This window comes from Anabas testudineus, chromosome 8 (assembly GCF_900324465.2).
Source record: "Anabas testudineus chromosome 8, fAnaTes1.2, whole genome shotgun sequence".
Taxonomy (NCBI): domain Eukaryota; kingdom Metazoa; phylum Chordata; class Actinopteri; order Anabantiformes; family Anabantidae; genus Anabas; species Anabas testudineus.
In genome coordinates this window covers 1352501-1380431 of record NC_046617.1, presented here as the reverse complement: position 1 = coordinate 1380431, position 27931 = coordinate 1352501, and the positions used below count along the sequence as shown (strand labels likewise).

The 27931-nt window shown below is 40.2% G+C and overlaps 2 protein-coding genes across 4 annotated transcripts in view; one reads left to right on the top strand and one right to left on the bottom strand.

The window, feature by feature from the left end:
- Positions 1-861: 861 nt before the first annotated feature.
- On the bottom strand, positions 862-7071 carry prmt1 (protein arginine methyltransferase 1). 2 transcript variants are annotated; one of them, XM_026357167.1, is made up of 10 exons: positions 6997-7071; positions 5304-5390; positions 5034-5189; positions 4817-4880; positions 4588-4730; positions 3800-3887; positions 3517-3632; positions 3245-3395; positions 2441-2562; positions 862-2303 (listed from the first exon to the last, which is right to left on the bottom strand). In XM_026357167.1, exons 1-10 carry the CDS (start codon positions 7021-7023, stop codon positions 2220-2222), a joined length of 1038 nt encoding a protein of 345 aa, XP_026212952.1. In that variant the 5' UTR covers positions 7024-7071; the 3' UTR covers positions 862-2219. The 2 variants fall into 2 exon arrangements, with proteins under 2 accessions (XP_026212952.1, XP_026212945.1); XM_026357160.1 differs by having other exon boundaries at positions 5304-5399; positions 6997-7070.
- Positions 7072-9330: 2259 nt separating this feature from the next.
- The window catches only part of ap2a1 (adaptor related protein complex 2 subunit alpha 1), a 28152-nt gene continuing 9551 nt past the window's right edge, over positions 9331-27931 (top strand). The window contains exons 1-14 of one of the 2 annotated variants that reach the window (XM_026345063.1): positions 9331-10113; positions 13094-13305; positions 19195-19388; positions 19525-19654; positions 20264-20365; positions 20523-20782; positions 21044-21212; positions 21380-21517; positions 21747-21929; positions 22707-22804; positions 22894-23125; positions 23253-23441; positions 23542-23696; positions 27549-27611. In XM_026345063.1, the coding sequence (XP_026200848.1) occupies positions 10047-10113; positions 13094-13305; positions 19195-19388; positions 19525-19654; positions 20264-20365; positions 20523-20782; positions 21044-21212; positions 21380-21517; positions 21747-21929; positions 22707-22804; positions 22894-23125; positions 23253-23441; positions 23542-23696; positions 27549-27611 (2192 nt within the window). In that variant the 5' untranslated portion in view covers positions 9331-10046. The remainder of the gene's footprint in view (positions 10114-13093; positions 13306-19194; positions 19389-19524; positions 19655-20263; positions 20366-20522; positions 20783-21043; positions 21213-21379; positions 21518-21746; positions 21930-22706; positions 22805-22893; positions 23126-23252; positions 23442-23541; positions 23697-27548; positions 27612-27931) is intronic. The other variant, XM_026345072.1, reaches the window with a different exon arrangement.

Here is a 27931-nt window from a genome sequence, read left to right as displayed (position 1 = left end):
AGCACTATGTCAAGTTATAGAACGTTCTTTAAAGACAGTGTGCCGAGTTGAGATTCTTTTGTTTGTTAAAGCTTCAGTATGTAATGTTCTTTGTAGAAATGTGGACAGCTGCTGTGTCCCAGACTCACAAAACAGCCTGGCCACAGTGCAAAGACGCTAAACATTAGGGTAAATATAAGGTTTGTGAGCAAGACCAACCTTTCTAACTAGAGATCAATTATGTTTACCTGACTGGTATTGTAGCTGCTTTTATTTCATGCTTTATCTGTGTGTGTACTGTTACGGCATTTGTCAGAAGGGGGGTGGGAATAACCGACAAATCAAAATGAGGATTGAAATGCAGGCAGGAATATGTAAAAAGTCAACTGAACATACATAAAGCCTTGATTTTCCTCTCTAATCTTTTGGGTTGGCAAACCCCCTTTGAGATCTTGAGCTTCTGAGTCACACTGGTGATGGAGGACCCAATCCAGACTCACAGATTCATGTTATGCAGGCCTCAGCAGGACACAGTAGCTCCTTTTTGCTTGTTATCTTTAAAGTCACACGATCAACTTCATTATGCAAATTTCAGCAGCATCTTAAAGAAAGACATGTATATCTCTGAGGTTCTTCATTATTATTGCTGCATGTTCACCAGGTTTAATCAGTAGGGAGTTTCCTGCTTACTTTCTATCTGGAAAGAGACAGTATCAGATTCTCTGTGCTTGAGGACAGGGACACGTGTTGAGACCACTTTCTGTGTATAGTAGAGATTTTAGCTTCATCACCTTAAACTCAGTAAAGTGATAAAACAACAATACAGCAAAGAACATTTGGGGGTATCCCCCACTGCTCACGACACTTTGAAGCAGATGGACAAAAAGTTACATTAGTTGTTTATTAGTATGTTTTTTTTTTTTAAAAAGCAGCAGATAGAAAACAAAAATACAAAATAGAAAAATCAAAGTGTGGTGAGTCAGAACAGTGTCTGCAGACTGCCAACATAACTACTACTTCAGACACACTGTAGCTACACAACCATCAGGAAACCTGTTGGAAGGATCTGGTCCCAGCAGGTTTAGAACTAACTTACACTTCAAGATGCTCCAATGCTGCCATGGTAACCCCACAAGGACGGGACCTGATCAAAATGAAATAATGAAGGAAAGCTGATATAGATCCAATGAAAGATCAGCTGCTCCTTGTGCAGAGGCCCAAAACCACACGACATGATTGTAAGCAGGTGTAGGTGATGTGTATGTTCACTCTAATCAGGCAGCAGACTAGCAGAGTAACTGTGCACCGTCTTCCCACAATGCATAGCACAAAACTGTACATCATGTCCTGGTGATAAATGGTAAATTTTGTTGATATTTAACATACTACAGACTAAGTAAGTGACACATGCTGTGTGTCATCAGTATGTTGTGTGGCTTTGGCTTTCTGAAGTCGTTACATCACTGTGGGGCTGCACAATGACAGACATTACAAGCTGACCTTCAGCATTTGCTGCAGCACAGTCTAATGTTACTCAGCAACCCTGTGCCAGTGTAAGACAAGGGAGTGTGCAGTGTCATTCTACCAATTCTACTGTGTACTGCTGTGCCTTCACCAGCCTACAAGCCAACTTCCTGCACGTCTCTGCCCATTGGAAGCTGGAGAACTGCTTTCACACTAACACAGTCCCCATGAATGATCATTGTTTTAATACATGGCTATTCTTAGTCTGAACACTGCCTTTTGTTGTCAGTTACATAGTTTCTAATAACTTGTACACACAAGTGCGGGAAGAAAGTTTTCTCGAGTGCACAGAAAAATCCACAGAGCCACACGCCTACAGCTTCAACACAATCCAAACTTACACAAGAGCTGTAGCTGAAGTGTGTAATGTAACATACAGAGGGCCAAAGTACAGTACAAACAGTAATACTATGTACACATGTTCATGTGTCAGCTGGGCCGCTTGTGTCTACACAGGACTGACACGAGCAAAAACAAACAAATTAAAAAAAAAACTAACAAAGAAACAAACAAAAAAAAAAAAGAAAAAACAAGAAACCCAGGCCAAGACTCCAGGCACATGCCAAAAAGAAAAAAAAAAAAAAAAACACAAAAAAAGTCTTTAAAATGTTGCTGCAAGGGAGTGACAAACTATTGTACAGACTCCCAGTCAAACCGTATCATGTCCTCTAAAGACAAACTAACACAGGGGACAGAGAGAAAGGGGAAGGGGCCTTCTAACGCATCCTGTACTCTGACGTCTTTGACATCTCACACAGCTGACCCTTGAAGTCGATGTCTATAGTGAAGTCCAGATCTCTCTGCAAAACAACACAGCAGCACGTCAGACAAGATGCACACAGCAAGCATGTGCAGTGGAGAAGCAGCCCGCTTAACCACTCTTTAAATCAGAGCAAACCAAAACAGAAGATGTTGCGAATGGTAAATCTCTGCTTACGTTGTTCTTGACGTTTGGCTTCATGCTGATGGTTCCAAAGATCTCCTCGCCAGTCTTCACAGTCAGATAGTCATCTAGGTAGAAGACAGTCTGCTTCCAGTGGGTATAGGGAGACTCTGGGCCTTGGAGGGGGAAGGGGGTAACAATTACTGTTAATTCAACCACTCATCAAAGTTTCTGCCAACATACACCTACACTTTGTACTGTCTCTTAATGCAACGCACTTAAGGAAGGACAGCAACAACAACAAGAGGTAAAGAAAGAACATACTTCTGAGCTGGAAAAAACAAAAATCAGGGTCAATTAGCTAACATTAACATCTTAATACACACCTTGTGTGTCATCTAGAAAACTCACAACAGTGGTTCATTCTCATTGCAACAAAAAAAGCAATTAGCTTTGCAATGTAACATCTCAAAAATATCTGATACATGTTACACAACTGATATGCTAATATTATGCCGTCTACACAGCCCACATATTGGCTTGCAAGAACCAAAAACCAAACTGTATTATTAGGCCACAATTGTTCTTTGCTGTATTTGTGTGGGCAACCCCAGATAGTGTATGGGGCACTGAGCACTTCCAAAACATGAGGGTGACCTGCACTTTGTATTGAACTCGAACGCATCCAGTGTAAAAACATCCAGGAACATCCAAATCTGCTGCTGTTGCTCTGTTAACATGCCACTCACAATATGCTTTCTGTAGAAACGTTTCAGCTAAAAGCAATCTCACTGCTGCATATGTTCATTTTTAGCCTGGTAAAACATTTGTTTGAGTTGTATGAGAGAGTATACTGACTGGTGGAAAACCCGGTCCTCTTGTGACAGCGGGTGAACTCGATGTTGAAGTAGGTGACCAGAGCATGGATGTAGTCGTTTCTCTTCACCTGCAGGCAGAACGGTGAGGTGAAGGTCAGGTCCTCTGCCTTCACTGTGTAGATGTCCACCTCCTAAACAAACAGCCACAGCAATGCGTCACGCCAAATGTGAAACATAAAACAGTGGAAAAATGACACATTTCTATTCCAGTCGCGCTCCACAAGCACAGTACTAAAGTATTAAACCACCCACCTTGATGAGACAGGCGCTGCTGACCAGCTGCTTGGGGTCCACCACATCAACCAAGGGTTCCTTAATTGCCACCTCCTTGATACATGACATGTCAAACCCATACACATTCTCCCACCCTGATACAAAGACACAAAAGCAAACAGAGCAATCAGACAACCATGCATGTACATTACAGCTAGTGATGATCAGTCCTGTGCTGCATGGAGGCGGATGAATGTTCTTGTGCCCTTGAGAAACTGAGCACTTTATAGGCACACACCGAGTCAGACAAAAGACTACTCACAGTGGATTTTGTAGTCCTTGTACTGCCTGTCTTCAATGGCAGTGACATAGAGTGTTGCTCTGTCGGGAAAAATTAGTCCATCGGGTTTCTGTCAGAGAGAAAGAGGGGAAAAATGGTTTTCCAGAGTCATCTCTCTCTACTAACACAATCAAATAAGCAAAAAAAAAACTAAATTTACCCTATTTGGGTTCCTAAGATCTGAATCAATCTCGGATTTGAAACAATGCTGAAGTAACCCAGGCCACATTTTAAACCGTGTAGGTAAAATATCCAGGAACACAGCCAAGCAGAGTGTATCTAAAGTGTAATGCTCTAAATGCTCATTCCAAAGTTGTTTGAAACCATCTTAATCACTTAAATTGGCACATTATTTGTGATGCAATTACTGACCATCTGCAGTTTTTCTTGATTTTGGTTTCTGGCAGAAAACAGCTAGTTTGCTAAAGTTTACCAACCGTGTGTTTGTGCTAGGCCTTGGCTGGTTTAGTGGTTAACAGTTAATAATTTTCTCTCTAGTGTAGGCAGATGGTCATCCACCCTGAGCCTCGTCCTGCTGGAGATTTCTTCCACTAAAGAAAGTTTTTTCCCCCCTCTTACTGTTGTCTAGTACTGCTCCAGGTGGAATTTGTTGGGTTCTTCTCTATAAATGCAAGTCTTTGTTTTTAATACAAACTGGTTGTAAATAAACTGAACTGTCTCATCTTTTTAAGGCCAAACAAGCACCATGCAAATGAGGATAATCCACACATGGCAATTTAACCTAAGAGAGGCGCACACACAGTACATACCAGCCATTTGTCCCTGGCATAAATGACTGTATTGAGCATGGACTCGTAAAAGAGGCAGTAGCCCATCCACTCTGAAATGATGATGTCTACGCCTTCCACAGGCAGCTCCACCTCCTCCACTTTCCCCTTGATGATGGTCACAACTGGAGACACAAGAGGTCAGAAGGTGCATCACAACTCTGATCCACATGATACCCAGAAAGCCCATGTCACTGCATCGTTAACTCACCGTCATCCAGCTTGTTGGCCTTAACGATTTTCACAGCGTAGTCGGAGATGCTACTGCACTCGATCTATTAAGTCAAAGCCAAAGAACAATGTTTAAATTCACACTTATCTGTTTTATGCTGGCTATGTAAAGAGGCCACTGATTAAACTCCACAAACTTGTGATGCAAGTGCTAAAAATAATCAAAAAAGTTTTTTTTGCTGTAATTGAACCCTTACCCCTATAACCTTCTTTGCTCCAGCTTTGGCAGCAAACATGCAGAGGATGCCTGTCCCACTTCCCACATCCAACACCACTTTGTCCTTAAACAGATGCTTGTTGTGGAACATGGAATTGCGGTAGGTCAGAGTGCGAACCTCATCTTTCAGCATCTCCTACAGAGGTAGAAAAAAAAAAGTAGAAGAGTTAAGACACAAAGGGAATACTTGAAATGTTTTGGTAAGTTGAATATGAAGTCACTGCAGTATGCTGTGCTAAGAGGAAATTACCTCATGGATGCCAAAGTGGGCGTATGAGTCAAAGTAGTAGTCCTTTGATGTCATATCCTCAGCTGCAGGCTTGGCTGAGCTCTCCCCCTGAGAAACCTCAACAAGGACACACGTGGAGCTTAAAGTAGCTGTGGGCTTTGGTCCATTTTTTGGACTAGAAGTCTTATCACAAAACAAGGTCTGTCATAACTTCTCAACTCTCTTTAAAAGCTCTTGTCATAAATACATGCAAGTGAAGACAATTATGACATTCTAATTTGCTAAAGTATGCATTCAGTTACATTTAGTCATTTGGCAGAAATCCATATTCATGGACTTCAAATGTAATATTTATGTTGCTCTGGTTCTTTTCATTTAATTGAGCAGGTAAAGCTAATATAATGATCTTAATAAAGTGATCTAAATCTTGATTTCTAGGTGCAATGTACTGACCCACACTGGAAAAGACCAGATGAACCATGTGGCTCTGGTTCATCACACAACTGAAACCTTTATAGTGTGAGCTGTGGATGCTTCTCTTTCTGAGAACAGAAGCCACTCTTGTGTGTGGACTTCTGTGGGTTTTATGTTCTACAGTAGTCAGACATTCATCAGAACAGTGTCAGTGCAGTATATAGGATATGAGGTTAGGACTGTCCTGCTATGTTGTGTGGAATCACTGACTGTAGTTTACATAGTATGTATTTACAGACAAAAATCTCCGGTACAGACTTTTGGAGGCCTTTTTGGCGAGTGTACAATGTCCCAAAGAGCCTCAATAAACACAATGGCCTGATTAACAGAAAAATATTTAGGAATACAAATGTATGTTTTGACTTCAAAATGGTCACTGAATGATACAAGTGGTATTTCAGAAATTCAAGTTCTGCCGCGCTGGGACTGTGCTAACTGATTTGCAAGGCCAGTCCTTCAACCGGCACAAAGAGTAGAGCACATGGTTCATAGTACTGATGCGACCCCCCTCCCCCTCCCTGAAGTTTAGAAATAACACTTTAAAAGCCATCTACGTGGCGACTACAACTTATTAAAACCTACATTTAATTAACTATCAGGCCTATGCACGCGGTAAAGCTAATCTAACGGGTGCTGCTACCTGCAAACAAAAAAACCTGGCGTACCATACAAACCAGCTAAACGTATGTTAATGCTAATAGTAAACCAAAACACCATGAAATGGTCTTTCCAAGTGGGGCATGTGTCCTAAACGATATAGTTGCTGAACACAGTAAAGGCGGTAGCTTAGAAGAGACCACCAGCATCCACGCTTGAAGTGATGCTAACGTTAGCTGTCTAGGTGGTAAGCTAACACGTTAGTCCCCATGCGGTCCCACAGTCTCAAAAACACTGCCGGCCGGCTTTCGCTCGAACGGTCTGCTCACACCATCAGTGGCTTATATTTGCTTATCCCTTAAACTCACAAATCAACGGGGGGCGTTTTAAATAGCTTTTAAACATTTTAGCTCTGGCAGACATGCGACGCTAAATGAATGAGCGGCAGCGTTTCAACCCCAGTAACGTTTGCGTTAGCTAAGTTAAAATGGATGCATCACTACGTAGGGCCTGGTTAACGACACAAGCCAACATGTTAAGACTGTGTAACAGTTTGCAACGTGTTTCCTTGAATAACAAAAGTGTGATAACTGCGACAAATAAAAATCGAAAGATTGCTGTATGTCCAAATGTAAGCCCTTACCTCCATCCTCTCTGCTGGCGCCGCCATTTCGATCTTCAGCCTGACTGCGTGAGTTTCAAAGTCTTACCTAACCCCTCCCACGACAGCAACCTTTTCATTTCTGATTGGAAGACACCATAGGCACCGCCTAGGTATTGATGACGCATTTCCTCGTCGTATTCAGAACCGGGTCGCAACGATAAATTCGGAATATTTGTCTTCGAACTATAAAGTAGAAATAATAAAGTAACAAAAACAGAAAGCAACCAACCAAGACTGGCTGTGTTTTCATTTTGTCCTAACCACGATAATGCAATATGTTCTGTGTCTGGCAGTTTTGCTAGAGGAAGAAGACATCTTGACTATTGTTGTGCTTTTTAGAGTGTGTTTTAAAGCAGACTGTGATATATGTGCTCTTCATGTCCTCTGCCATCTTAGTCTTGTGTGTGTTTAGCTCCAGGTTGTTTTGGCCAAATCAGAGAATTAGCGCTCAAGCTCTTAATCTCGTACGATGTTCCAATGATAATAAAGTTTATCTTTATCATATCTGATCACCTTCTGAGATGAGGCTGATGATGGTTGAATCACCAGGGGTTTGAAAGACAGGCTGCTGGTGGTGGAGTCAGAGGGAGAAAAGCTGAGGACTGTTGCTGAGTGTGATCAATAGGAAACTTGTCTGTCTGTTAGGGCTGGAGTGACACTTATGTTATGGGATGTAGTTATGCATGCAACTGGCTGGACTACCAAAAAGTAGGTCTACGAAGATGATCACCTTCTTCAGCTGTGATCATCCAACCGTTCCTTTCTCCTTCTATGTACCTGTAGCTTTAAGGACACAAGCAGACAGTCAGTTGTCAGTTGTCCTTGGAGCATCTGTCGGACTACATTTTGCATGGTCCCACATCACTGGCACTAGTCAGACATCCATTTTCAGCCCATACAGCAGAGCACTGTTTGGTTGTTCAGCTTAGTTAATCAATGCATGAGAAAAGAAATGGAACCCAGTGACGTTTACAACCTTTTATTGGATATTTAGACATAGCTATATACAATATATATACAAGCAGGAGTGTATGCAAACGCTTCAAAAAGCTGCTTTGTTTGCTAATTGTACATGTGCAGCAGGTCTTTTTCTGATTTCCGTTTTTGAATAACAAATACAGATGACCTGGTTTGACTCTGACCCCAAAGGTGATGTGAGGTGACGCAACTGTTGTTCTAGTCATTAAAACCTATTTAAAACCCCAAAGATACATGTCCCCTTTAATATAGACAGTGCAGAAGAACCGTTTTAGCAGCTTCTCTACCTCAACAATGACAGCACCATCCTCTAGAATGCCTTTTATACAGGACAGGTGGAAAATAATGCCACCTTAAATGTGTAGTGTAACACGGGCTAAAGGAAGGTGATGCTTTAGAGGTGAACCTGAGTTTGACTGGCTACAACCAAAATAAAGAAGACATCATGTTAACAAAAGAGCAGGTAATCTGAACATTTATAGTTACAATAAATACTATCAGCATTACTTATTAATTAAGTAAGCTAAAAATTACTTAGCTCCATTCCATCCATGTTGATCAAATACTGTAAAACAAAAAAGACAAAACACAGCAATCAGATTATGAGGGCTTGAAAAGTGAAGTATGAATGAATGAGGTACAAATATACCAGTGTAGAAGGGCTGTTCATCTAGAAGATTGAAGAAGTCACACAAAAAATGCTGAGATATGGAGCCACTGTGGCAGAGGTTGAATAAAAAGAGACAGAAAACACTGATGTGGTCCACAGGTTCAGCAGTCCCACACAAGAATGATGTTCTCCAAGAACTAATTTGGAGGCGTCCCAAAAAGATCGGAATACCTGGAAAGAACAAACTTCACATTTCTGAGGCTCTGTCTGTTGCAGATAAAGCCATGAGGAGTGGTCTGTAGCCTCTTATCAAAGCTGCAAGACATGACAAGAAAACTGCCTATTTTGTTCGTGTGAAGAATTTCATCAATGGAAGAGAAATAAAAGTCTTACTTACCTGTATGTTACTCAGTTAAGACCTTAACTGAGAATAGTTAATACTTTCATTCTTTCATTTCATACTTCACTGTCAAATAAAGTATAAATCTACCATTATTTCTAAAAACAAACAAATGATTCACCTAATACATTGTGACATTTTTAAAATACTAAGTATACTAGGTATTACAGGAGGGAAATTCGAGCAGGACCGCTAATGCAGAGGATGGAGGTTTGGATTCCTCCCGGACCGATGACAGCAGTAATCAGCCAATCAGACCAATCAGCGGCGGAGCAACCTCTGTCGAAACAAACGTCCAGCGTACGCGCGCACGGTGCGTCGCGCGGTCACGCGGCTGGTTGTGCTGTCACGAGCTTTATCCGATCCACGGAGTGGAGGCTGGAGAATTAGAACGGACATCAATTATACATATATTTACCGCATTTAGTGCGTGATAAGACCGCTACGCTACAACTTCACATCACTGGTTGGCAGTTAAGGCTCTTTACTGAGTTATTCCGGTCAACCGGTGATGTATTCCAGTATTTGAATTATATTGCTAGCCAGCTAGCTAGCTAGCTGTTAAGCTAGCTTTACGGTGCGTGACTCGAAGTAACTTTAATTATATTCCCGGACGTTATTTTTATTAACACATCTGACTGCAGTCATTTTAGTGACGGTCAAATAGTGGGTGATTTCAACTTTACTGATTTGCTGCTATAGATGTGATGCGTGTCGCTTCTTATCCTAGCTAGATACGGATTGAATGAAATAACGTTAGCCTGCTACAGCCAGCGGAAACGAGCCAGTTAACAGGGATAACGTTAACTTATCCTACTGCTGGTCGATCCACCGCCATCCAGCTAATCTAGCAAATGCTACCAGAGCTAGCCACCCACAAACAAGGTAACAAATAATAAAGTTGTAGCGAACCTGCGAAGAAAGCTAGCTACTACAAAACGTCAAGTTGGTCATCTTCCACTCCAGTCCAGTGTGAAAAGCTGACCAGCGTCAGTTCATTTTTTACGGATAAGGCCGAAGTGAGGACAGAAACCTGCAAAAATGCCGGCAGTATCGAAAGGAGATGGAATGCGCGGATTAGCAGTTTTCATTTCGGACATTAGAAACTGTAAGTGGTATTTTTCTCAATGTACCTACTAATTTGTGTTATTTAACAATAAAATAAATAAAAATATCAGTTGGAACGCTGTACTGAAATGACATGGGGCAGCAGCGCAAAGAGCGGTAATGGACTGTACGTCTCCAATTTTTCACCTGCGACTAACTAGTTGTTTTTACAGCAGTTAGCTAGTACTTGTCAGTATGTTGTCAGTAACCTGACCGTTTTCCAATTCCTTGCTGTAATATATCCAAAAGCCTGATGCTCGAATGCAGAAAACGAGGCCTTTTGTTTTTGAGTGTTGGCTGTCGCTTTGATTACACTGACATCACCGACATCTGTACAATATTAGACATTCTGATGTCTAAACGTATCTGACCACACAGCTGACGGTGCACTGAGCAATAACGTTCACTATGTGGAGCGCACTGTTCTGTCTTGATGTCTCTGGTTGTCATTGATATTTAATTTTGCTCAAATTGTATTGTATGTGTCTAAAATAGGTCAGCATATAAATATGACAGTGTTATGTTGTGTTATGGATATCACCTGTGTGATTGATGACGGGTAGTAATGGCCACGTCTTGGCTGAATAGTTGATGCTCCAGGTCTCATTGTAATATGAACAGTTTTTTTACATTGCTGCACTCCCAAGTCGGACCTGTGCACCACTGTAGGGCCTCCCACCCCTTTTTGACCTTCCCTGTACTTGCAGTGAAAGTATTAGCTTATTTCACCTGGATTGTTCATTGCTTTACTTTAGCATAAGCATTGATGACACAAGACAGGTGAACCAGTGGATGGAAGACTGGATTTTATTTTCCTAAAAATTCCATATATTCATAATAATAATAATAATAATAATAATAATCTCATTATTTTACTTGGCCTTTAATGTAAAGGAGTGAGCGAAATAAATAACTGAAGATTTAACATGTGCACACCAAACCTCTACCATTCTCTTGCTACCATTCCTGAAAACGTTTATATGGGAAAACAGTGCAGTTTTGTATATAGCATCACATAACCCAACCTTTTACGAAACTCTGACAAGAATTAATTGGTACTGCAAGTGATTGTTAGACTTATCTAAGGAAATCCATGTTGTTGGCAACCTGGAATCTGATCTGAATTTGAACCAGCTGTTGGAACCCAACCCTTCATCTGCCTATTTATCTATAAACAGTTTATGCTGTAACTGCATGTCATACTACGTCCAACAGTGACAACAGCTTTTTAACAACAATGCACCTAGTAATTATTGAACACAGCATTAGAGCAGTGGCTTAGCTAAGGTTGTTGACTCCAGTTTAGTACATATGGAAATATAAACTTCATCTTCAACCAAACCTGTTGCTTGATGGGTGTTACTTATTATCTATTAATACTTCAAACAGTGCCATTTGGTGGGAAAAATAATTTGAACAAGGCTTTCTTTCTAAGCTAGTTGTGTTTGTCATTTTAAAATATAACTAGCTCTCACTTGTGTTTGAGTCCCTTCACTGTAAAATATGTTGAATCTCGAATCCTGCTTTTTATTGGATTGAACTAAATATGAACTAAAACTTTAGCTTTTAAACACTTAAAAGTGTGCAGTTATGTCTCTTAGGTCAGTACCTGTGGAAGTCTGCATAGGAACCACCAGGATCTGTCCTTTCTAAAATTTGTTTCCTTGGATTTTTGTTTGTCTTGGCCTGTGTAGGTGGAGGCGTTGGTGTTACTGGTATAACCTCTCAGGAAAATATTTGACAAAGAAAGTGAGGAAAGATATTGTTTAACATCGGTACCAAATGAGTACTTTAGGTGTCATCTGCCAAAGCACCTTTCTGGTTAAAAACTTTTAGCAAACTTTTTTTCCAATTCTGTTGAAAGCTACCAGATTCATCAGTTTCTGTATTTAACAATTCTGTTGGACTGTTCATTTGTTGTGTCGAGTCTGGACAAGGGCCGCTGGCTGTAGTTTTTTTCCTCAATGCACTACACAGAATTAATAGAGTCCTCATATTCCAAGACTAGGAGTGAAAGAATCTCTCTATGGACCATTAGAGGTCACTTTAATGGTTCATGTATACAAATAGCTATGTTCCATTGCATTGTACTGACAGGGGTCAAATCTGGATCTTGCTTTTTTGGTTTTCCATTGGGTGAAAGTTGCGGAACTGGTACATACTGCTACCTTGCACTTGTTCGGTGTCATCTCTGACCTGAGGCGATACCAAAAAGTAATGTGAGAATACTGCAAGCTACTGATAGTTCAGGGAGAAGCTTTACCACTATCATCATTTTGTCTGAAGTCAAATTGTGTCTCCTCACTGAGACCATTCACATAGCATTCTCTCCTCTATTATTGTATTGTGGGAGTTTGGTTGAAGATGAAATCACAGCAGTTTTGTGCCATTTGACTTTAATTCAGTTTATTTATATACCACCAATTCACTACACAAATCATCTAAAGGCAGAAGGTAGTAATTATGTAGTAAGGTCAAGACCTTACAGAATTATATAGAAACCAAACAACTTTCACTTGAGGAAGAGAGGAACTGCATAAACAGCACCCGCCAGCTCCGAGGTGCATTTGTATTAATGGGAGTAGATTTCTAGGACTGTAAGAGGGCTCCACAGGATTGGTGTATCTATTTGATACTTTTGAGACCCTACAACAGATTAACCTTGAGAGTGAAAGAATTGTAAACTGGTGTTAATAATTTGGTTAATTTGTTGTTTGTTTGTTTTTTTTCAACCTGAGTTTGAGAATGCAAACTAGTTATGTGAGTGATCACATAACTAGTTTGGGCATCTCCTGGCAATATTATACCAAAACACTTACGATAGTAGATGATCAAAGAGGCTCTCACTTTTTGCACTAGGTTTCCAGATAAACTTGGTTTCTCTAAAATTGTTGAACTCTAAAATATAGGAATTGTTTATAGCTAGCTTCAACATGCATATTCTAAATGCTGACATTGTGCTTTTCCCTCTCCCCCCTCAGGTAAGAGCAAGGAAGCTGAGATCAAACGTATCAATAAAGAGCTGGCCAACATCCGCTCCAAGTTTAAAGGGGACAAGGCTCTGGATGGCTACAGCAAGAAGAAGTATGTGTGCAAGCTGCTCTTCATCTTTCTGCTTGGCCATGACATCGACTTTGGACACATGGAGGCAGTCAACCTGCTGAGCTCCAACAAATACACAGAGAAACAGATTGTAAGTTTTCCACTGGTTGTGTTGCAGCGTTGAATTGTGCATAATAATAATGTAATTCGCTGGAATTGGAGTTGCCAATTCACACCAATTATTTCACTCTGACTTGACTTTTGAATATTCTGTGGTTGATACATTGCATCATTTTTACAAATTCTCATTTCAATCTGCATGTGTGTTGTGCTGTCGGAGTGGTTAGAACTTCTGCCTCTCAGTTTAGAGGGTGGACCTGCAAATTTAGTGTGTGTTTGTGCGGGGGTGGTGGTGGTGGGGTCAAGATCTTCTCCCAGATAAGGAGGGCTGTGCAGTGAACCTGTCAAGCAGCCACCTCACATCAAGTTTCTCCATCAGCCTATCGGGATATGACGATTCCAGTAATTTGACAGTTGTTAACAATAACCCTTGTATCACTTTCCAGTTCCAAATCAACAACTCAAACGCTAACCATGTACAGATCTAGATGCCTGTCTTTGAAGTGCTTAGCTTTAAGCAAGTTTTAGATGTTTTCATCTTTTGTTCCAAAAGTTCAAAAAGATACATTTGTATACCAGCTTTTGGTAACTCATTCAAATGATTCCTGATCTTCTAAATCAAAAGCAAAACTACTTTTTTAGCAAAATTAAAAAAAAGTATCTCCAGACATGACTTTTAAAGCTTTTTTTCCTACAAGTCGCAAGTCTGGTTGCTGCAAAAGTCTGGTTGCTGCAAAAGTCTGGTTGCTGCAACAGTCTGGTTGCTGCAACAGTCTGGTTGCTGCAACAGTCTGGTTGCTGCAACAGTCTGGTTGCTGCAACAGTCTGGTTGCTGCAACAGTCTGGTTGCTGCAACAGTCTGGTTGCTGCACTGGCACCACCCCATATGTTGGTGTTAGCGTTAAAGTCCTCATTCTCTTGGTATTTAATGTCAGACTACACTTGTAAGGTTGTTTGCTGAGGTTGCCAGTGCCACAGAAATCACAATGTATGACGACTACAGAGGTACTTTCAGTACCTTTGGTAACAGGTTAGAAGTACCGTCATGTTTCCAGAATTTTGGTATTAACCTGGTATCAGTTTTCATGACATCCCAAGACTACAGAGTTTCAGGAGTGTGATTAACATCTCCTTGTAATGATAGAACTGTCAGCTGAATAGTGGGTCACACAACAACAGCAGCAGGAGTTTTTACCAGCATCTGGTGCTAAAGTAGTTAGTAGTAGTCTAACTGACTTCCAGCATCCAGTTGAAAATGTTGAATCAGCAAAAGAAATCCAGTGCTCTGTGTCCCATTATCCCTCTTTTTTAAGTTTTTGACTGCTGGTTTGCATCCTCAGCATTTCTGCCTTTGTTTTATACTAAAAGCTTTGTTTGGTTGGTTCATGTTGTTTGTTATCCAAGTAGAGCTTGGTATTGTTTGAAAAAAAATCAGAAGTGGTGCCAGTGTAACTGGAAAAATGCATAGATTTGCAGTCTGTCATTAGCGATGACTGTGTACAAAACCTTCAGCAGCAATTGAATTTTTAATTAAATGAAACTTAATTTTATTTGTATAGTGCCAAATCACAACAGATGTCATCTCAAAGCATCTTAAGGTATTTAAGATTTAAGACCTTACAAAATATAACTGTACACACAATTATATAGAAAACCCAAAAGCCCTACTTAAGCAAGCACTAGGCGACAGTGGAGAGGAAAAACTCAATTTATAGGAAGAAACCTCCAGCAGAACCATTCTCGGGGTGGGCAGCCATCTGCCTCAACTGGTTGGAGTGAGTGGAAAGAGGAGAGAGAAAAGAACAGCATCATTACCTTGGGACAGACCAGATATCCTGGTCAAAGATAACTCAGAGATTCCTCACAGTATTAATCGAGGACATCCAAGCCCTTGTCTTTAAACCATGCTTGCAGCTTGATTAATTGACATACACATACTGGAATCTATCTGATAGATAGGATTTAAACCAGCCTAGTGCTGTTCCTTTAACCCCAATGACATGTTTCAGTCTGTGTAATAAAATGTTGTGATCTATAGTATTGAATGCAGCACTAAGATCTAACAAAACAAGTATAGAGAGTAGTCTGTTGTCTGATGCTAAAGGATTGTTTGTGCCATTTACTTATGCTGTTTCTGTACTATGATGTACTCTAAATTCTGACTGGAAATCTTCATACAGGTTATTCTTGCGCAGGTAGTCACATTGTTACCTAAGATAAAAAGATGAAGCACAGATTAGATATTGGTCGATAATTGGCTAAAACGTAAACGTAAAAGTCCAGAGTAGGCTTTTTGTAGAGGTTTGACTACAAACACTCTGAGATGTAAGGTTTTAGGTCGTCTAATAAACTCTGCCATATTTCTAGGAAATAGAGATTTACCACTTAAGTGGGATGGATGCCATCTCTTCTAATCAGATCTAGGTTTTCCCAAAAATGTTTTCCAATCGTCTATGTAGCCCACGTTGTTTGTGGGACACCACTTTAACTCATGAAACATTTTTGTGTGCCAGGTTAATTAAGATACAGCTTTTATTTCAGTATGTCAGTCATATATAAGGATCAGACCTGGTAATGGCATAAACCCAACATTAAACGGTCATTTTACAGATTTTATGTCTGAATGATGCTAAAGAAACTGACAGGGAATTCACTGCTGAGCATTTGACCATCTGGTACTTAAAGCATCCTGTCCTCTGCCTGAATTGTAATCATGTTGAAATATTTTTTTTCACTCCTGCTCTGTTGAGTGACGTCAGATCTAGGTTAGGGCTCAGGTTTCTGATTGTCAGGGTTGACAAAACTAGAGATCAGTGACCTGTGTGCTATTACCCATATACTGGCCTTGAATCACAAGTAACATGCTTGCTATGCATTCTGACATACTTTCTGACCTGCAATTTCAGATTTTCTTTATTTTTAAGAGATATCATTGACAGCATATACAAACATTTTTGTAGTTTTAATTTAATTGCAATAACGTTTCCATTTCCCCCCCCCCCCAACAAACCTCGAAGTAAAAAACAGGGTGCAGCCATATAAGTTATTTAGCAGTTTTGCTTTACTTTGCTGTACTGACAATACTAGTACCATTCCTAACCCATCTTTTTGACTGCAGTTTGTTTCATTTGCAATAAAACAATGGCATTAAGCTTAAATTGTATGTTTCTCTTCATATAGATTCACAAATAATTTACTAGTTGTCCATACCATTTCGACAATTCATGTCCACATGGTCTATTTGAATGTCGTTTGAAATACGTTATCCCAGTTTAATGTTCTAATGTTAAAGCAGAACAGACCCCTCACGGTTGCTGATTTTGTATAGTAGGCCGTTTTCTCAGGAACAGGAAATGTTGAGTTAGCAAAATAGTGTTGAGTCATGATCCAACTGTTTGAGAGCTGACTGCTGTACCACCAAAGACAGCAGAACCACCAACCGTCCCTTGGACAACAAAGAAAAAGTTGAAGTTGAAATTATGGAATATGACAAATATGTAATTAGGCATTTCAATCACAAAGACTGAATGTATTACTGACTGGGAGTTGTGATAGTTGGAGGTTGGCCTTGACCTTATGACTCAATAATGAGCTTTACTTCACTTTCATTGTAAGACTCCCATAATATAGTAGGTAGGTAGGACTGGCACATGCCAAGGTTCACTACAAACTGCAATCTGGCACTTTACATATTGCACCACAGAGCTAAATCATACCCTGTGACTAGATATGACACTGTGACTAAAAAGTCACTATTGACATGCATCACATTTTTCTGAACGATTTGAGAACAAACCGAATTCACCAATGTTCCTGTTACAGAACAAATACTACAGATAATAATGGAAATAATTTAAAACAGTCATTCCTGCATTTCTGTTTTATTTTGTGAACAGGAAACATGTTTTCCAGAGTAAAAGGTGCCTATCAATGCCTATGTTTCATATACTTTCTTTAATGGTACAAATATGGCAGATCTATCAATATTTCCTTGTAATTAGTCAGTTAACAACAAATTGTCATTTTAATTATCAGATATTTATTCATTATTTTCTTTTAGGCATACTTTTGTAAAGCATGAAACATTTAATAAGATAATTGAAATAAATATGTAATGTAATTAACGTGGTACTGCACCACAACCTGATCATTTCACTGCGATGTAAAATGAAGCATGTGTCACCTACCTATCCACATATGGTCTGTATTTTTAATCTTTATTAATCAAAATACTGTGAAAGTGTTAAACAGTAATTGAATAGATTTGTATTTGTTACTATGGCAATGTCAGGGTATTAGCTGCTATCTAAAATATTAGAAGTTAAGTAAGTAAGTTTGACAGAATTGCATTTTTGATGTGCTGACATTTCTTATGAGACGGTGAGTGCAGAGTGAATGTGGTGGTGGGATTTGAACACATCACACGTGCTCTTTATTTTACCTCATAGCAACCACTTATATGTCACTCAAAGCTCCTCGTTACCCCCAAATTTAATAAGATATATCCTACACATCTGATATGTGTTGTTTTAGGGTTGTTGGCTTTGTTCTTTGTGGCCAGAGTAGCGTTAGCAGTGTGTCAGCTGGTCTTTCCGGTGCACTACATTCTGAGACGGCACACAGTGTCTGCATTCCGAGATGGCCCCAACCCCAAATAAATGAAAATCAAAAGCCAAGGTCTAAACCAAACCAGATTAAGGATTAAGGTATTTTTAAGCATTTTAAGCAATTTTTAAGTAATCTTTTATTAAAGACGCATTAAGTTGAAACTGAGCCAATGCTGTCACATATACTTTAAAGTATAATGTAAGCAGCAGTAGTGTTGGCTATAAAGGAGAGTGGTTTACTAAATTGCAAACCCAGTGCTAGCTTGTCTGTCACATCCTTGCACATATCAACACTCCCTCAGAAGTCTCACTTAATGCACATTCCTGCCAGTGGCGTCCCACTATTCCATTGATCCTGGATGTAATCAGAGAATAGTACTAGCTTAGTTTACTTAAAACCTTATAGTAAAAAGAGTTACTAGTTCTATACTTTAAAGATTAATAATAAAAAATCTCTGTATAATATTTCATTAGATTTGGTTCCATCTACTGGTTAATGCAGAATTAGCCTTAAATTCTACCAGAAGGGGTCAACAGAAGCACATGATGTTGGATGGGAGTAGTGTGCTGCCTTAATCATAGTAAGGTTAAACACCTCTCAATAAAACTAGTCCAACTGCAGTTGGCAGTTGCCATGTGGTTGTATTTAGAGAGTTTCAGAGAACAAGCACCAGGCTCTGCTCAGTGGTTATCAAAGTTAGATGAAAGACGAGTACAGTATGTCTGCAGCAAGGAAATCTGTTTTACAGGTACAGTGTGTTATTACACCAGAACAGCTGGTAGGTGATGCCTACAGTGAAAGGTTTTGTACAAGCATGCAGTATTAGAGGAGCAGATACTCAACAGGGAACCTTGCAGCTATCCTGTGAGTTCTGCCATGATTGTTAAGCACAGGGCAAGTAATACAATGATGGAAACCAGCAAAAGAGTGCACAATGGAAGAAGGGCACCTTAGACAACTATATTAGCCCAGACAAGCAACATTTGCCCTTGTTGTCATGTTAATTTGGTGGTTACATAAATACAGTATATGTTTGGTAGGTTTTAAGCTAGCAGTTAGATAATTGATTGTCTTTCTTAGTGCACGTGGATGCAGCTCTTCGGGTACAATCCTGAAACAGACTCTTGTTTGCAGGCTTTTTTTTTTATGTACCATTAGCACCCAAATGCTAATAAAACATTTCTGCTCTGAATGTTTGACTTGTTTTTACTGAAATGTGTGACCTCTTTTAAAATTAAATTGTGCTACCCTGAGAAGGAACCACTTGATTTGCTGTTGATTCACTAGACTCTTTACTTCTCTGTCACATAAGGGCTACCTGTTCATCTCAGTACTGGTAAACAGCAACAGTGAGCTGATACGTCTGATCAACAATGCCATCAAGAATGACCTGTCCAGCCGCAACCCCACCTTCATGTGTCTGGCACTTCACTGCATTGCAAATGTGGGAAGCCGCGAGATGGCTGAGGCCTTCGCCAGCGAGATTCCTCGCATCCTGGTCGCTGGGTGAGTGTGATCCCTGCCTGTCCTGTTTCTGTTTTTTATGTTATGTTATGCTCTGAGTGACAAGGCAAACACTTTGTATCCCTTGCCTTCACTGGCTTCATTTAACTGCTGGTAACTCGTCTATGTTGCACTGCAGTGACACGATGGACAGTGTGAAACAGTCAGCTGCCCTGTGTCTGCTGCGGCTCTATAAGACTTCTCCTGACCTGGTACTGATGGGTGAGTGGACGTCACGCGTGGTGCACCTGCTCAACGACCAACACATGGTGAGAGCACAGTTCAGACAGCAGTCATGCAGCTATATGGTTAGAGCTGTTTTGAGGCATTGGTTAGCTGGGCGGTCACGTTGGGCACCAAAGAGGAAGAAGAAATGTTTTTCAATTAATTTCACTGTTCACTCTGCAACACCTGATACTTGGAGAATAACAGGCACGTTCTGCAGGGGAACACTGTATTACAGGTTAATGTTTACTGATGTATTATAACCTGTAACCTTCTGTGTATTTTGTAACTCACATTACTGTATTGTCCTATGTTACAGCGCTGGGTAACATAACCAAATGTTGGAGCATAGGTTTCAGAAACTGATTTGTGATTAATAGTGTCTGTGTGTGCATCTTAAACTTTTTATTCAAGACATAAAATTGTTTCTTTAAAAAAATTTGTTAAACTTCAAAACTTGCTGTGAGAAATCAGTTTGATTATTCTTTTTGTCTGTGTGTGTGTCTGTCTGTGTGTGTGTCTGTCTGTGTGTGTGTCTGTCTGTGTGTGTGTCTGTCTGTGTGTGTGTGTCTGTGTGTGTGTCTGTGTGTGTGTCTCTGTGTGTGTCTCTGTGTGTGTCTCTGTGTGTGTCTCTGTGTGCGCACGGGCCTCAGGGTGTAGTGACAGCAGCCATCTCTCTCATCACCTGTCTGAGCCAAAAGAATCCAGATGAATTCAAGACTTGTGTTTCCCTGGCTGTTTCCCGACTCAGCAGGGTAAGTGTGCATGTGTCTTTACCATAAAAGCTGGGAAAATCACATTTTAAAAGTTTTTTTTAAAGCAATTATAACCACATTAAGCCAAATATTTAAAATCTGAATTCACTTCTGACTGACCATGCTACATCTAAGAAAATTGCTCTTGGTTCTCCAGATTGTCTCGTCAGCCTCCACTGACCTACAGGACTACACATACTACTTTGTTCCAGCACCATGGCTCTCCTGCAAGCTGCTGCGCCTACTACAGTGCTACCCTCCACCAGAAGACGGTGCTGTCAAAGGCCGACTGGTAGAGTGTCTGGAGACCATACTTAACAAAGCCCAGGAGCCGCCCAAGTCCAAAAAGGTGCAGCACTCCAATGCCAAGAATGCCATCTTGTTTGAGGCCATCTCACTCATCATCCACTATGACAGGTGAGCATTCTGATCATCACTTATCAAAATCAGCAGCAGCATCAAACAGCTGACACACAGTGATAGTGATTCCATTCCATCCACTAACTCAGCAGTGTAACAATTTCAGTGTATCCGTTGTATCTTAAAATGATTAAGATAAGACAAGTATTACTATTTATAGACCTTAGACCTTATCTCAAAGAAAATAAGCATTTTAATTAAAGAAAAAAGACATGTATTACCACTGCTATGAAGTAAGTTTTGATTTCTGTTGGACAGTGAGCCAAACCTGCTGGTGCGTGCCTGTAACCAGCTGGGCCAGTTCCTGCAGCACAGAGAGACCAACTTGCGATACCTGGCTCTGGAGAGCATGTGTACTCTGGCCAGTTCTGAGTTTTCCCATGAAGCTGTCAAGACACACATTGAGACAGTCATCAATGCCCTTAAGGTGCAGTTCCTCAGACATGACGCCTGAACAGTGTCTGATAAAACTGATTGATTGACAGAATTGTGACTGTGGTGTTCTGGTCAGTAGCACAGGACAGTCCACACGTACTCTCTTGTTTGTTCAATGGTTTCTTCTCTCTTCCATGTTGTCACTGTTGGCCTCTGCAGACTGAGAGGGATGTGAGTGTTCGACAGAGGGCAGCTGATCTGCTGTATGCCATGTGTGATCGCAGCAATGCCAAGCAGATCGTGGCTGAGATGCTCAGCTACCTTGAGACTGCAGACTACTCCATCAGAGAGGAGATGGTGGGTATGAGTGTGTTGCAAGAAAATTTCATGCCATATGCATGAAGACCCTTTGTTTCCATTAGTTGTTTATTCTATTTATCTACTAAACAGCTTGTCACTGGGCTGTTTAATTAACTGATTAAGACACACCAGTGTTCCAAAAAAAAAAGAAAAGAAAAAAAAAAGGCATTTATTTTAGTGTTACAAAATGACATAACAGTTTAGATGTGATTCCTTTCTCACTCAGGTGTTGAAAGTGGCCATACTTGCAGAGAAGTATGCTGTGGATTACTCTTGGTACGTGGACACTATTCTTAACCTCATCCGCATTGCTGGAGACTACGTCAGTGAAGAGGTGTGGTACCGCGTCATTCAGATCGTCATCAACCGAGACGATGTGCAGGGCTATGCCGCCAAGACAGTCTTTGAGGTACCTCTACTTGAAAATGATGTAGAGGATGACAATGAAATGATGACAACAGGTTTTAAACAAGATTCAAACTGAGAAGAAATGTTGTAAGATTTATTATAACATTTTCAGTTTGGCACCTTGAGGCATCTTTTTTTTATCCAATATTTTCCTGATTTTATGCATACATTGGTCATGAAATGTGATCTTCAACCAAAGTCACAAATTCCAAAAAACTGAATATTTATAAGCTGATAAAACACAGTCATACGTAATTGTGGAAAAAGTAAGTGGAACTTCTGATGTCATTAAACGCTAAGTGAAGTAGCAAACATGGAGTCCAGTCAATGAAGCATGGAGGTGTGGTTTAGTGCTACCTTGACTTATGAAAAAGACCCAGACAGTGTCAGTGTGCTATTCACAAGCTTTTTTCTGGCCACAGTATTGCAGCTACACTCAAGGGTGTAGAATATTTTTCTGTAGTTTTTGTGATAGGATAGTGATGTTTTGTTAGGGAGGATTATATGGATATGGGATAAATGGTATTTATGGTATGGTGAGATGTTGATTGTATGAGTGGAAACAACCTTTAAGATATCACAAAAAAATCAAAGTAGCTAAAAGTCTTTGGTGAGTAACATATGAATTATATACATTTTAATCTACAACACTAAAACTACAAAAAATAAATGTTTCTTTTACCTTGTAGAGTTTTAGTGTCTGCAAAATGAAAGCTTCAGCAGTGTAAAACCTTGTATCTATGTATATGTATGTCATTTGAACTATTGTCTCTTGCAGGCTTTGCAGGCTCCTGCTTGCCATGAGAACATGGTGAAGGTTGGAGGCTATATTTTGGGAGAGTTTGGTAACCTAATTGCTGGTGACCCACGCTCCAGGTATATTGGTGTTTGGGTGGCAGTGCAATAATTTGACAGTTGAAAAAGTTTATAGTGACTGTGTTATAACATACTTATGTGTTATCCAGCCCACTGGTCCAGTTCAATCTTCTCCACTCCAAGTTCCATCTGTGCTCCGTGCCGACTCGTGCCCTGCTTCTGTCAGCCTACATCAAGTTTATCAACCTGTTCCCAGAGACCAAGGCCACCATCCAAGAGGTGTTGCGCTGTGACAGCCAAATCCGCAATTCTGACGTGGAGCTGCAGCAGCGTGCTGTGGAGTATCTGAAGCTTTCTTCTATCGCTAGCACTGATGTTCTGGTTAGTTCTGATACCTTTTGGGCCAAACACATTCAACCTAGGTCCAGTAATAAATCGTTGTTTTTATGTTTGTTGGTTTTTTCCCTGAAACCACAATGTGATATGGCTTGTTCCCTCTCTGTTCTAGGCCACTGTCCTAGAGGAGATGCCTCCCTTCCCAGAGAGGGAGTCATCAATCTTAGCTAAGTTGAAGAAGAAGAAGGGGCCTGGTGCTGTGTCTGTGACAGAGCTGGAAGACAACAAAAGGGAGGGTGGAGAGTTAAATGGAGGCAGCGACCGGGGACCAGACACAGCAGCCATGGCTGCCTCCAATGCTGTAAGCAAACTCTCTATAGGGCTTCCTCCTAATAAACAGAATTGCTTGCTTTCTCCCCCTTTTATACATCCTAGTATTTCTTTCCTTTTTTTTTTTTTAGTCCACCCCATCACCATCAGCAGACCTCCTTGGAATTCGTTCTGCTGCACCCATTGGTGCTGCTCCAACTAGCGCCGGCAGTTTATTGGTGGATGTGTTCTCTGAGGCCGGGCCTGCCGCTCCTTCTGCTGCTGTGAATGATGACGGCTTCCTAAGGTAAAAATCATGTCTTGATGAGCACATGTAGAAACCCCTCTAAGCCAAAGTCCAGTATAAGTGGCTGCAACAGACCTTGAGTAATAAGTTGTCACAGGAAAGTGAAGGATAAAGATCAGCTTTATTTTAGCTGATGTTGATCTGTTAAGCTGTGCAAGGGGCAATCCAAGGACTGATCCTTGGGTCCGGCTTGGGAATTAACAAATCTTAAAATTTATATACTTGAGACTGCTTTTTGTTAGTTTTGGTTCCAGTCAGACTACAGATAAACTTGAAATATGAAAATGGGTCACACTATAATAATCTCTCCTTTCATCCACTGCTCAGCTGTTACTTTCCCTTACTTTAGCCTTTTGCCCTGCATATGTGCAGTTAAACTGGGTTTTTCTTAATTTGCTACCCTGAATTTGGAAGCCAGTTTCTTGACAACCGTCTCATCAGAGAAAAGAAAGCTAACTGTAGCCCTGTTATCTATTTGACCATCCTAACAATTCGAACAGTGTCTCTCATACTGGATTGGGCAAATCCTTATTGAGGAGGGGTGCTTTGATAGTGTCATGTATTGTAATGTTGTTTCCTGTCTTTACCAGTTACTGTAAATAGTTGTGATATGTTGTGGTGTGCTTGTGCCGTTTGTCTACTATACAACTTGTAATGTGTCTGTGTTTGTTGTTGCTCTGTCACTCTTTGCTCTTTCTTTTTCTAAAAGGGACCTGTCAACCTGTAGACATTTATATACTGTACACTGATATTACTGTTTGAATTGTTTTAAAGTCATTGTTTAAGTCAGTATTTAGGATTCAGTTTGAAAGTTCAGATTGATAATCACAGGTATAATCACCTCTTAAAGTACTGGAACACCAATGCCAATTAAGTTGTTTTTGCTGCACACTGAAAACATTTAGCTTCAGCATAAAATATTGGAATATGTGGCTGATAGGTGTTTTTTAATGCTGAACTTTCATCTTGTGACCATGTTTTGATCTTAAATCCAGATGCCTTCAGTGTTCAGCAAAAACAAATAAATTAGCTTATGTATTCCCCTCCAGTATTTTGAGAGGGGACTGAATGTGTAGTAGTAGTAGTAGTAGTAGTAGTAGTAGTAGTAGTAGTAGTAGGAGTAGTAGGAGTAGTAGGAGTAGGAGGAGTAGTAGGAGTAGTAGTATAACAACATCCAGATGGACACTGAGCGTAACATTGCTGAAAGTATATTCACTGTGTACCTTGACAGCTAATACTAAAGAATGGCAACCAGGAAAGAACCAGTCATCAGTGTTTGACAATAACACACTGCTGTTATCTCATTACTGCTCAGTAGTGTATGGGAGTAGAACCCTAGAAATGTGACAGAAGTGTCAGCTAATTCTAGCAAAGTCTGTTACTCTATATATTATATTAAAATATAATATTTTAGAAGTTGAGCATGTTTACAGTTGATTCAAATCTGGATGGAGATTAACATCCTTCATCAACTGCTGCATAGATGTAAACTTGACCTAGAGGCTAAAAGTGGGTGTAAGCCATTAGCATTCCCTAAAGAGGAGCCTATGCCCTTAAATAAATCCTTATCCTTACGTTCTATAGGTAGTGTGTGTTGGCACCAAACACACTGGCCAGGGCCAATTGTAAGTAGCAGATGGGGGTGTAGGCTTTTCTTTATGGTTGGCAGGTCTGCTACACTTGTCTGTTCTTTTAATCTTGCTGTATATGTGACTGTCTCTCGTCTTTTTCTCTCCTTCCCTTCTCTCCATTTCCCTTTGTGTGTGTGTGCGCGCGTGTGTTTGTGTTGATCTGAATGTGTGTTTGTCTCCTGTCCTCTACCGTGATTGGACATTGACAGAGATCTGGAACAGCCCACCGAGACCTCCGATTCCCTATTGGTGGAGGGTTCTGGTGACTCGGAGTAAGGGCACAGTAGTAAACTACAAAATTAGCTGAAAACCTACAAACATGGCATCTTCACATTGTTTTTCATCTTTAATTGAACTTATGATTGCTGACATTGCTGCTTGGTGCACATGAGAGATTTAGATTTACATAAAATACATCTGATTTGCTTTTTGTATACTGTATACATATATAACATGTAAATGACCTGAAACCTTAAGAGTCAGATGTTTTACCTCATCTGATAAACTGAATATTGTAGAACAGGGACAAATGACCAACAAAGACAGGAGGTCTATAGAGCTTGTGCCTTCTATCTCATCAACTTGATGCCTCCTAGAAATGCATACTACATTCAGTTTTCCTCATGTAGGACAAGGGGGCTCTTCCTATTTCCTGACACACTTCGTACATGTATGAAAGCAGAGCAGTTGGGTGGAAATGGGAGGACTGATGGAATAGTGCTTAGCTGGATGCACAGTGACAGTGGATCGTGAAGCTTTCTGTAAAGAAGTTAATCGGTTAATCCACTGTCTGAAGGGAAGCTTTCTGTAACAAAAGTGAAAAAAGTGAACATTATATAATCATATAATAGTCAAATAATCAAAACTGCCATCACAAGTTTGTAGAATTTTTTGTGCAGAACAAAAAGCCAGGAAACATGAACTTTTATCTGTCAGTTAATGCTCACAAACCTCTGCAGTTATGTCATAATGGCTCATCTGCAGACCTGTGTATGCCACAGGACATTTGAAACTTCACAATTTGGCAGACGTCCCAGCTAATTGATGATTAGATTATTAGATCTAAGGGAACACAGATCCGACTGGCTCCTTTTTCACCCATTACCAAACAACTAATGCATTTGTAAAGACCAACAACTAGTGCATGCTGTGCAATGTTGAACGTTTTAACTCCAAACCTTATGTTTCTCTTGCTCTCTTCTTCTACAGCAGTCTTTACATGTACTACTGTAAGCTGCTCCACATTGTGCACTACGGTGACGGAGAGCAACAGACACGAGCATGGCTTCTTGTTCTCTTTTCATCAGCACAGAAATAGTGTGATTTAGTCACTGTTTCTGTTGATCTATGTCACACTTTGCTTTTATCAATACACCACTGTCAGCCAAGGTTAAAAACTTCAGAGATTTCAAGTCCAATATTTTTTTGAAATATAAAGATGATGAAAAGCAGGTGTATGGAAATATACTTCATGACTATTAGCTGTGTTTATAACAGGACTTTCTACACAATGAAACTGTACCTTCACATAACTACAACACTAGGTTGCAAACTTAAAATTCAAAACAAAGTTTCAGCTGTTGTTAATTTGGCAGCAAATGCTATGCAAACACAAACATTCTTCATGCAAAAATATGTGTAGTCTGTGTATGTTACCTGAAATAGAGTGAAACCAGTATGGTTTGGACAGTGCTCTAGCACATGACTCAAACTGAACTAGTGACTGGGTTAAAAAACTGACCTTCAGTTTAAATGTTTCTTTAAAGGTGGTAGATTCCTGGCTTTATTGTCTACTATTTAAATTGGCGGATTTTGTGTGTTGTTGCTCCACTGTTCACCCAACCTGGGTGTTAACACTATCACATCAAAGCGTGAAAGTCACTTTTTTACCCATATAGTTATAGTTTCCTTTTTTTAAATTTTAAGAAACAAATGCTAATAGTGTAGCTGTCCAGTAATACTTTTTTATTGTGTAATGTTATTTTTGTACAAACTGCTTTGACTAACCACCTCTGCATTTTATCCCTTTATCCCCATTTCTTCTTCTCACGTTAATTTTAACCAAACTTTATTACACTGTCACTGTACACTGTGTTGAATGGACGGCCTGTTCATGTCACATTCTTCCTTTATCCATTCATTCCTAATTTGTCCTGTAACCATCCCTCCTCTGTCCTGTGGCCTTGTCTCTTCATCCCTGTGCTGTCCTGGGGTCTCTCAGCTCTGCTCCTCCCTCTGAGGATCCTGCTCCTCCTCTGTCTGAGGCGGATGAACTTCTTAACAAGTAAGGCTTTTTTGTGTGTACATTTGGCCAAGTGTTTTCTAGCTGCAGCTCTGCGTGATAGACTATTTGACAAACTATGAATGTACTTACAGTGTGTGAACAGAAACAAACACATACACATATATACTGGCATGATACAATCAGCTGGCGTCTGACAGAGCAGAACATCAGATCATCCATCTTCCTTAATGTTGAACTCTAAATTGAACTGTAACTAGTACCCGTGTGGTAATTTTTTTCCAAAATGTGTGTATTAAGTTTTTACAAAAACATTGAATTTGTTTTGTTGAACTCCGAATACTTCCATATATGTGCTTTAA

Coding starts and splice junctions, on each gene's coding strand:
- prmt1 (XM_026357160.1), bottom strand. CDS start 7,023: ATGGCGGCGCCAGCAGAGAGGATGGAG. Junction 5,190..5,303: donor CCCACTTTGGCATCCATGAG/GTAATTTCCTCT, acceptor CTACCTCTGTAG/GAGATGCTGAAAGATGAGGT. Junction 2,563..3,244: donor GAGGACCGGGTTTTCCACCA/GTCAGTATACTC, acceptor TCCCCCTCCAAG/GCCCAGAGTCTCCCTATACC.